An 11,675-nucleotide genomic window follows, 5' to 3' on the forward strand; every position below is an offset into this window, starting at 1 on the left:
GGCCAAATGTCGCAACTTTTTAAACTTGCCCTATAACTGGTAATGCTTATAGGTTAGTGGCCTGTAAGTAATAACTTGTCAACAATTTTACATTTACGCAAACTTTGTGTGATTAAAAAACAATTTTTAATATAAAAAAATATTCATTTATCTTTGAAAAACTTTTTTTACAAAACTATTTTAAACTAAATTAACTTAATCTAATTATTAGTAGAATTACTTTAATAAAACTTTAATCTACTTTACGTTATGACTAAATGCAGTTCTTTACAATTTTCAATGTATTTTTCTTTGTGTGTTTCAAAAAGATCATTTAGAGCATCAATAACTTTTTGATGTATTTCATCTACGTATGCAGGATCGGGATTATTATTTCTCACAACCTCAATAGGTGCACCAACTATAATAAAAAATAAAAATCATCAAATTAAATAAAAGAAATTATATAGTTAAATTAGATCCAAACAAACTATGATAACTCACCAACTTGTACGATATGTTTACGTTGTGGCAACAATCCAAAAGTATATTGGAAAAACCCACGTCCGAGCACTATTAATGGTGAAATGCCAGTGAGTTTTTTAGTTAACGACTGAAAACGTCTAAGCCACGAATCAGGTGGGTTATTAACTTGATCAAATATATCAACTTCTCCAAATGAAAATGATGGCACAATTGGGGAACTAAAGTCAAGAATATATTGTATGTATATATTGTATGTATTTTTACTTACCCTGTTCTAATAGCCAATTTAACAAATCCCTTGCGTCTTTTAAGCGTTAAAATATAACGTCCCGGGTGTGAGTCGAGTGCTTCTTGTGCTCCACCTACTAAAATAGCTACAGCATTTGATGTGAAACCGTCTTTATTATCAGGATGCTTTGGATCATTTGATTTAGTTAAATGATACATAAGTGATTCCTTAGATACTGATACAAGACCCCATAACCTTAGTAATTCACGCATAATTGGTGTAAAAAAGTGCATATCTAAAGTTCCAATTTTTGGGCGTACACCGGGATATAATTCTAACCATTTAACAATATGATTTCCCATATTATTCGAAATTCCAGTACTAAAATATTTAAAGAATTAAGTATATTAAAATATATCTACCTATATAAAATTAAATTTAAATATATAATGTAGTTTTATAAAATCAAATCCGTATATATTTTATGAGTGATATAAAAATTTTTACTTTTCAGTAATATAATATATAGCAGTGTTTCTCAACTCAAATCATACTGCGGACCTGGAAAATATTTAAGGTAAGGTAAAATATTCCATATATTCTATATATGTATGTATATATATATATATATATATGTATTTAACAATATACAATATCTAAAATAATATTATTAAAGACGATAATATTTATATTTTTATTTAATATTTTACATACCAGTGGTGCTAATGGCATGAACTAGTGGTTGAGAAACCCTGATATATAGTATGATAGTGTTGGTATTTAAGATATTCATAATTATTATCTACAAACAAAAGTATATTTTTATTAATTAATTTATTTTGGATATTATCTTTTTTAAAAAAATACAAACACGAGAAATGTGTGGTGTGTTTACTAATCGATAAGTTATCAGTTCTTATCTCTATTAGTATGTTACTATAACATTATTACTAGTAAAACTTTAATTAACAATTAATATTATAAAAACAAGAAAATAAGTAATTTATCGGATTGTAAAACAATTGTTTTTTATCTGGATGTATTATATCATAAATATTATATTTATAGAAAAGTCAAAACGTTCTGTTGGTTATAAGACAGTCCCCAAGAATGATTTTAAATTAATAATTCCTTAAAATTTTTTGAACGCTATATATAAAAAATCTAACATTAGAAGTGGATATTTGTTTTAATTCATCTATATAGATCTGATTTCGTATCCGATCAGTCAATAAAGATAATGTTTTTTCTTCAGAAAAATTTCAAAAAATTTCTTATGTTGGTACCGGTATACTAATAGATGTAGTAATGGAAAATTTAACTAATAACTTAATTAACATAGATGTGATATGTATGCTTTGACAGTTTTACTGGTGTTATAATTGAACATACTCTTGTTTTTGATTATCTTTCATAGATGGAATTAAAAAATAGTGGCTTATATTGAACCGAAACACGTCTTCTTTATTGGACCAACAGATGTACGCAATGGACGTAATGTGTTCACGTTATATAGGTCAAGATCTCTTAACTCTGGTTACGCTATTGCCAAATATTAATTTTGTTATGCTTTTCTGTTTTTTCCTTTCTGTTCTATTTCTTTATAAATAAATACAGTATTATCTCATAACTTATCTGATCTATAGATACTTTGATTAAGTCTTGATTACCATGATAATACTTTATAACTCCTTATTTAATATAAATCCAAATATGAGTGCAGTTTTCACAATATAACTAAATAATATTAAGAAATGTGTTTCGAGACATAATTATTGAATGGATTAGATTAGATTATAATAAATAATTACGGTCAGGAGCTTATCTGCAAAAGGGGGTTCGGCTTAGTTAAAGTGAAGTAACGTGATTCTTACTGTTTATGGTATTGTTCCGATTTGCTATACGAATTATAACAATATTCTAATTTATAATTTTTAAGGATTAATGAAATTAGCTAAAATTTTATTTGGAATTGATGAAATTTTTATAAAATTCGAGTTTTAAAATAATATAATAGAACTACATCTCGGTCATGGTATTGTATATATTATTTAAATTTATTTCTTTTTTATATTTAATTTTTACATGTATTTAAATTATTCTGTCATTTAATTACTGGAGGCATTTGGAAGTAATAAACAAATATAATTCGTCATATACTATATTTTGTATAATGTCTATAAACTAATGTATGTGTTTACGAGGGCCGTCACTTTTAATTTAAAATGCGGTTATTTAAAAAATAATATTTTATTATATTTTTAAAATGCGGTTAATAATATTATTTATTATATTATTTTTGCTTTAAACAAATAATGACCAAACATGCGGTAAGTGCGTTAGAAGTCCCTTCTTTTTATAGAATGATCAAATTTTAATATTAAACAATAATTCCGAAACTGATGCGAGGACGAAAAGAAACAATTTCAAAGATACAAGGGTTCAAATAAAAATGAAAAGACAATAACAAAAATTTTAGTTTATTTATTGAAGTTTAACTGACCATACAATGCTGTTTCCAGTACTGCTAAACACTCATTATAGGTGGTTTTAGGAAAAATTCGAATTTTTTAATAAATGTGAGCTAAGTTGGACATTAACTGCTTGCCTGAATAAAGTTGGTGGATGTTGAGCATTAATTGCTTATATGAATGAAGTTAGTGGATTACTTAATAATTGATTTGATTCATTTTAAGTTTTTTTTATATTTATTTTTGCTAGCAAGTATATATCTTTATAAATTATTAAAGACATTAAGTATATTTTAAAATTCAATTAAATTAAAAAGTTTGTTGACTATCTATTCAACAACAGGGAGTTATATTGATTGTGGAGTAGATATAATTAAAAGTTATAAAATTTATAAATATTAATAATAAAATTAATTTAATTAAGAATAAATAAGTCCAGTGAAATCGTTCTTTTAAGATTCAATTTAATAAAGCAATTATATGCAGCTAGAAATCAAATTTCTCCTAATTTAAAATACCGAATGGTGTTTTTTTACTTCCATAATTTTTGACATTTTATTTAATATATCTATAATTTTTGATTATTATTTATATATATATATATATATATACTTATATATATAATATATATTATATATATATATATTACAAATTATATAATATATTTTTAGGATTATATATTACTTAATTAATATTAATAACACGAGTTCAAACGTATACAAATGCAATGTCAAAATCAATGCAAGAAATATATATACAGTATTTTTATATAATATTTTGCTGAATATTCTATTAGCAAACTCTACATTATCTACAAATACTAAACATAATCATAAAAATTTGAAACTTACCCAATTATGCCATGCGGAAAACTGGCCAATATATAATTTCGATCAGGAGTCAATTCAGCGGTTTTAACCAATTCAATTGGAAAGTAATCTCGAAAATGTTTCCATATAAAATTACTGCGCAAAAACATCCAACTAAAAGTAACACGATACTATAGAATTGATGATAATTTAGTTAATAAAGGATTAAGATTACCCATTGCCATCAATAACGCTGTGCCTTCTGGTATGATCGAAATAAACGTAGGTGAGATAAGCAAGAGTTAAGAGCCTCAATAAAAAATTGCCGTAATACTGCCATAAATCAAAAATATCAAGGTGAGCAAAATTTCAGCAGTTAAGCAGGTCTAATGAAACTTACAAGCAATGCTGCAATTATCAGCATCGAACAGAACGGCAATGCGAAGAATATCATTACATACAGACCGGCGGCTAAAGTTTGTATGCGACGGCGAGGTGGAATTTTCACGGGCGCCCACTCGATTTTCATTTTACGAAATTTAGTTTAAAATTAAATGATTCAATTAAATAATTCAATTAAATAATTATAAAAAACAAACGTTCAATTTAAACGTTTAATGAGATCAGAACGTGTTGAATAAAATGCGTGATCACCACTCCACGTTGAAAGCACTACTAAATTCTTCACCGGCGAGTCTAACTAACGTCATTTAACTGATTTCGTTTTCGATTTTATTGCAAATAAAAGTGCAAACTGAACACAGAAACTCACTCGAAACTGATTTCTTCGATTACACCGATAATGCCTAGTTCATGATACGGATTGGTGGATAGCACCGCTTACTTAAGAGCCAATGTTTATTATGTTTGTCTGAAGATAACTGTAGTGATATCACCGATATTGCCCATTATCATTATCACAAAAGTAAAACACTAGTTTTGCTGCGCTGCAATTGTGTTCGCGTACTGCAGAGCAGCACGGAGCAAATATGTACATAAATTTGTAATTTGTGCGCTTGTCGAAATCAGAACGTTGCTAACGTATCAATTCTAAACTGAAACTACTAATTTTAAACTCTTCGCGCTCACAAAACAGCGAATCACTTCGTTTGGATACTAAAATATAAAAATGTGAACAATCCAACACATTCAATTCACTTTCGTCGCAAACACTAAAAACACCGCCAGATTCGAATATATATACAGAACGCTTGCAATGTTAATACGGAGCGCGGCATTTGAATTTATTTACTAATTTAAAATGAACAGAGGCGTTCTAAATGAGGTACGAGTATATAATTTGTTCTAATCATAATATATATTATTGCAGAGAGAAAGGCAAAAGATCACTTTTCTCTCTGAACAGTACAGATAGATACATGAACATTATTTAATAATGTGCAATAATGATTATTATACATTAAATAGATTTGCTATTGAGACTCCACTTAGATCCCTTGGATCGTTGTGGTTCCGTATAATTTTTTGGAGGGTATCAACACATAAGAGGTGCAGAAATAAATTTACTAAACATTTTAAAATACCATAAAAAAATTTTGTACTTACACTATGTTCAGACAGTCAAATTTCCTTAATTTCGTAAAAATGAAATTAAGTTAATTTCGAAGGTGTTCATACTGCCCCAAATTAAGGAAATCATATGTTTTTTCTTTACAAGTCGTATGTTTGCTTCAAACACCAATTATATCTGGGAAATTTTAAAAGTTAATTATTATAATTATAAAAGATGGCTTTCAGTAGTTTTATTAACTTTAGTGGACTTTCGGTATTTGAATTACTACTTTTAACACTACTTTCAAAATATTTCCCGGTTTTATTAAAGTCAACTGTGATTGACATTTATATAAAAAAAGTCCCTTTTTCGTTATCTCAACTTTATCTTCTGCTAAAAATTTATCTTACACATAGTTGCATTCGAAATGTCTCTTAATTTCAACCCTCGTTTCAACAAAATTGAGGACATTTTAAGGTTAATTTTAACCTCAAAACTCAATTTTATGTGGAAACAACAACTTAATTTCGCTGAAACGAAGATGAAATTAAGATTTTTGCGAAATTAAGGTGTGTCTAAACAAAGTATTAGATAATTTTTTCTATACTTGATAAATTCACCACCTTGAGAATTTGTCAAGATTTTGGTATTCTGTGCTTTTAATAAAAAGCTCTTTTCTTGATAAATTGTCAAGTTAACAAAAGCTCTTGTATTATTTGTACAAAATATTGTACAAATACAAAATTAATGATATGCAGAATAATATTCAAAATAACATAATTATTGAATTTATAATTATTTATTAAAATATTGTACAAATATAACAATAGTTATAAAATAAAATATAATAAATTTTATAAAAATAATTATGATAAAATTCTAAATGGCGTTTTGAGTTTTGAGTTATTTATATGCATAATATAATAGTAAGGACGTGTGCCAGTTAGGCTAAGTTGCGTTCTAAATGAGGGAAATTCTAAGTTGTGGCGATAATGTAACATAGTGATGTGTCGATACATGCTGATAAATGGCTAAATGTGTGCTGTGCAAAAAATCTCTCATTTGGTTTAGCATCAATTTACCCTAACTCGCACACGTCCATAATAACTAACCCACAAACTACTCTTGATTTTTGTATACAAAACCCTTTTCACCGCAGTGTGGTGAAAAGCACTAGGCATTTGAGCTTTGAAATTTATCAAGATTTGCATAGAATCTTGAAAAAAGCGTTTTACTTGATAAAAATCTTGAAATACGTTTTTTACTTGATAAAAAACTTGATTAATTGTCAATACTTGATAAATTTTAATTAACCACATAGTGATAAAATGCTTTGCTCAAGCAAGAATAGCAATTTCTGGAATAAAGTCTTAATTACATAAAACGTATCTTCTTAATGTTCTTTAGAACACTTAAGTTGTGGAGAAAGTAGTGATCGCATGCTGACATAATGAGAGACTGCCATTTGAGATCCAGTAATTCCGAAACCCTACTCGTGTAGGGTCACACAAAGCGTTTATTAGAAGATGAAATAGTAAAAATTACTGATAACAAATATAAAAGAAAATTGAATTGATGAACAATGTAATGAACGTTTGGAAATTTAAAAAATTTGGTTAGCAACAAACAGATATAATATAAAGCCAGAATAATTCAATTCTTTGTGAATTATAGTATGGAGTGAATGAACACTGTAAATAGAACTCTAGATCAACATGATTCTAACATTGATTATTAAAGAAGCATTGACATCAATAGATTGAACTAACATATACATTTTGATCGTTTAAATAAAATTGAATTTGAAGAAGCACTTAAAATGGATTAAATTAAATTAATTATGAAGTCTTATACTATTTTTACACCTTAACCAATACATTTGATTAATCATAAAACAAAAAATTTTTCCAAATTAAGTTGTTTGCCTTTATTAAAATAAATTGTCTCCATCACTGTGTTGACTTTGTAAGATCCGATAGTTGCATTTTAAATCTATGTTTTCAATAATGTTTATTTTACTCAACCTTTGGTCGTCGTTGATTCATAAAATGTTTAGTGCTATTGTGAGTACTTTATACGATCAGAACTCCAGTCCAAGAATGTTGTGTGATAAGCAAGTTTTGGTGAAATAGTTTCGAAATATTTTTTTGTTACTGACTGAGTCTAATCTGCAAAATCAAATTTTTATAAAATATCAAAATCTTCAGTCAATAAGTATATAAATTATATCATGCATAATATATATTATTAGTTGATTGAAAATACAACAGTATAGTAGCAGAGATATAGTCATGAGAATACAATTGTTTTTGGATTATATGCGGACCAGAACAGATAGTGAGTAAATGTTTTTTGCCTAGTCATTTTTATTTCATATAAATATATTTATTTTTACAAAATATATATTATAAAATAAACATTTATTTATGACAGGTCAGTGTTTGTAGTTGTCTTGTCATGGTACTTTTACTTTGTCAGTTAGTTTCTTTAATCAATTTTATATTTATTAGTTATGTCTCGAACAGAATAGATTATTTATCAACTAATAATTGATAAGCAATTTCAACAAATAAATGTAATTGTATTCCTAAATAGTTCCTAACCGATTATATTTATTTTTATCTATATGAAATATAAAACTTTCCATTTTGATTAAACTTGAATAACATTGTTCTCTCTTAGGTATTTTCTATTTGATTTTACTTCCATTAAGAACGTATGTAGTACTTTTATTCCTAAAAACTTTTTCTAATATTTATTATAAATAATATTTTTTTTACTAGGACACATTATATATTGCTCGTCCGTCATTAAATATGGATAGATCATGAGAATTAAAATATTATTGTAGATGTTTGCTTAGCTCTGATATAATATGGATTGGTCATATATATTAAAATTTAATGAAAATTAATGTCCTCATTTTTACTATTAGCTAAGATATCGGTGCTTGATTAAAATCAATTGGTGTGTGTTGAAGACCATTATCATTAAAAATCATTACTCATTGGAATACTGTAAAGTTTGTCAAATTTATTGATCTGTTCTCAAACATTTTTGAAAAATATAATAAAAGTTCCCAAAGACTCCAACTACTTTGTGTTAAATTCTGTAGAAATTAAAATGTATACAGTTTGTTTTTTCGAAATGTCTTATAAAGTTTGAGATGATCCATTAGTTTAAGAATCGAAAACAATCCTCAGTGGCATCATGACAGTGGGATTTCATTTCCTATATTTTCCTATTATAACCTAGTACGCAAGAAGAATGTTGTAATGAGATTTTTCGGAGAAAAACTGTATCATCAATTAAACAGTATGTGACCTTATTAAGTCATATTACCAGGATTTGACAAAAGTTCGCTTAAGGTGCATCTAATTACCTACCTCAACTACGTGCTACCTCAACTCGAACACTCAATCTTTAGTGAGACTTTTTCTTAAATCTGTTTTCCTTTTGATTGTGGATTCTAATACTTCCTTTGCCAAAGTATTGTCTTCAAAAGTCGCAAAAGAGATAGTATAAGGTGCATCTAATTACCTACCTCAACTACGTGCTACCTCAACTCGAACACTAAATCTTTAGTGAGACTTTTTCTTAAATCTGTTTTCCTTTTGATTGTGGATTCTAATACTTCCTTTGCCAAAGTATTGTCTTCAAAAGTCACAAAAGAGATAGTATAACCTTCTAATATTTTTACTATTTCTTTTCTTTTAAATCTATTTTCTTTAATGGATCATTAAAATACCTTTTTCGCTGTAGTATTGTTTTTGTTCGTCACCAAAAAGACGACGTATTCATCTGATGTTAACTCATTAAACAATGGCAATGTGGCGATAAACCTTATAGATCTCATTAATCATTCGGAGGTGGGAATCGTTGTCCAAGCTTAACTGTCTAAACATTTTCTAGAGAATTTTGATTGTAAACAGTCCAAATGTAACTCTTCTTCTAAATCTGTTTTGGTTTTGAATGTTCTACAAATTTGTTTTGAGATAATTTTTTTACAAAGAAAAAATATTCGTTTATGACACAGTTTATAAGTTATAACGTTTAAAAAGTTATACGTTCAATTTTATTTCCCTATTATATTAATATTCCAATAAACGGTCAATCTCAAGTTTCTTTTGCATTAATAAAACTTAATAATACATTTTATTTTTATTTTTCTAAAATGAAGATAAATTATTGAAAAAAATCAATTATCATATATACTATTCTTTAATTAAGATATAAACAACTCCCTATTCCAAAGCCAATATTCTCTTCCTTAATGCAACTCAACGCTGACAATCAGTGGCGGAGGTACCCCAACTCTGGACGTCGGCGACATTAGAATTGCGAGGCCCCCTTTATCATTCAGTTGTAAAAGTAAATAAGTTACATTCACTAATACGACAAAGCATGATTGAAAGTTTTATTGCTAATCAAATTAAAATAAACACAAATTAAAATAAATGAATTTTCCTACTTTTAGCTTCACTCAATTTTTCATAATTTGCGCCAGCTGCTATTTTCGCTTCAGTTTATAGAATTTCGAATGGAGATAGTCTCTCTTGAATCATCATACTTTTCTAGTACGTCTTAATCAATTTTAAATTTGAGAAGGTTCTTTGCGTCGAAGCTATACTGTCTGGAACTGTGAACATGAATCTGGATACTATATAAACATTCGGAAATATTTCGAATGTGATTAAAGCCATTATCAAACCAAATTTTTTGAAATATTTATTAAGTGCTTAGAATCCACAGTCGGTAACTTTTTGCGAGGCCCCTGTGGGCGCGAGGCCCACAGCGACATCGCTGACGCCTAGCGACGCCACTGCTGACAGTCTCTGTAATTGATGATATTAAAAGTCTCTTCGTAGTTTTAAATATTTTGTATTGTCTATTCGTTTAATCGATTATATATTGACTCATGTTTTAATTTGATGTGTTAAAAAATATATTGATATTGATATTCAGATGTCTGAGTTGGTGAATCAGCACCTTTACTCTATTTTATCTGTGGACAGTTTTAAGTCACACTAAATACGGGGCTTTATAATATGATGGATCTGATGTCTTTGTATCTGCCTGTGTTTATCAAATTTCGCTGTATTTTTAGGATACTGAGCACGATCTTTAATATATTTTTCAACTGAATCCACTCTCAGATCTCTGTGGATATCGGCTCCTCTTACATACCATGGGGCGTTAACCAGTTTTCTTAAGGCAATATTTTGCCCTCTTTGAAGAATTTTTAAAGTTGAGCTTGGCGCTTGGCAATGTATAATCCTTGATTGCTATAGTATTGAACTTTACTGGAAAACTCTTTATTCGGATATTTTTGGTTTAGTAAATGGGCGTGACTTATTCTTTATTATCAATAGATGAAATTTTAACTAATAACAACATTTAGCTACCGAGATTTTATATTATTAATATTAATATTAATATTCTTATATTATTAAAATATTGACTAAGACAAACATCTATCTAGGAAATCGTATACGAGTATAATACAAAGTTGCAATTGGTCAATGTTATTATTAAAATTATTATAAATTACAATAAATAATAATAAGTAAATAATAATGTTTTATATAAAAATACATAATAATTTTGCATTGTTAACAATTTTAGATGTTATGAACGTTTTCGAAACTTCATTAAAGTGACCTAAAGGACCTCATAATTTGAATAATTGAAAAATTACTAAACATCTCATAACTAACAGAAAACTTGTTGTGAAATTACATATACTATTAATAATTATTTATAATTATATTTCAGTAAACAATTTGTTATGAAAGTTTATAGCTTCAATTAAAATATGAACTAACAAGTTTTTATTATATATGGAAAGCTTACTGTAAACAAGATCTGCTCTGCTTGAGTTCATGTTTAAATGCATGTCAATAAAAACTTTAGCATTATATGGTAATTATTATAATTATAAAATGAACTTATTAATTTCCTATTTATTTTATATGCTATTTCACATATGTCCATTCAATGTTTGTTTAATTAAGTATTAATTCTATCAATTATGTCTATTCGATTCTCAGCAATATTCGATGGGAATATTTTTATAGAATATGGGCAATTTATATGGTCAGTATATATGTATATATATATCAAACATTTTGATTGGAAAAAATAAGAAGATAACAACTTATAGATGTCAAACTTCCGTTAAAAGTTAT

At 27.3% G+C, this 11,675-nt stretch overlaps 1 protein-coding gene across 1 annotated transcript; it reads right to left on the bottom strand.

Moving 5' to 3' along the window:
- Positions 1 to 236: 236 nt before the first annotated feature.
- LOC119677910 (2-acylglycerol O-acyltransferase 2-like) lies at positions 237 to 5,043 on the bottom strand. The gene is made up of 6 exons (XM_038089492.1): positions 4,375 to 5,043; positions 4,210 to 4,307; positions 4,017 to 4,148; positions 734 to 1,075; positions 484 to 683; positions 237 to 400 (listed from the first exon to the last, which is right to left on the bottom strand). The coding sequence occupies exons 1-6, from the start codon at positions 4,501 to 4,503 to the stop codon at positions 243 to 245; spliced, it is 1,059 nt and encodes a 352-aa protein (XP_037945420.1). The 5' UTR covers positions 4,504 to 5,043; the 3' UTR covers positions 237 to 242.
- Positions 5,044 to 11,675: the final 6,632 nt, after the last annotated feature.

This window comes from Teleopsis dalmanni, chromosome 2 (assembly GCF_002237135.1).
Source record: "Teleopsis dalmanni isolate 2A chromosome 2, ASM223713v2, whole genome shotgun sequence".
Lineage (NCBI taxonomy): Eukaryota > Metazoa > Arthropoda > Insecta > Diptera > Diopsidae > Teleopsis > Teleopsis dalmanni.

Coding starts and splice junctions, on each gene's coding strand:
- LOC119677910 (XM_038089492.1), bottom strand. CDS start 4,503: ATGAAAATCGAGTGGGCGCCCGTGAAAATTCCACCTCGCCGTCGCATA. Junction 684..733: donor AAATTGGCTATTAGAACAGG/GTAAGTAAAAAT, acceptor TCTTGACTTTAG/TTCCCCAATTGTGCCATCAT. Junction 401..483: donor TAAACATATCGTACAAGTTG/GTGAGTTATCAT, acceptor TTTTTATTATAG/TTGGTGCACCTATTGAGGTT.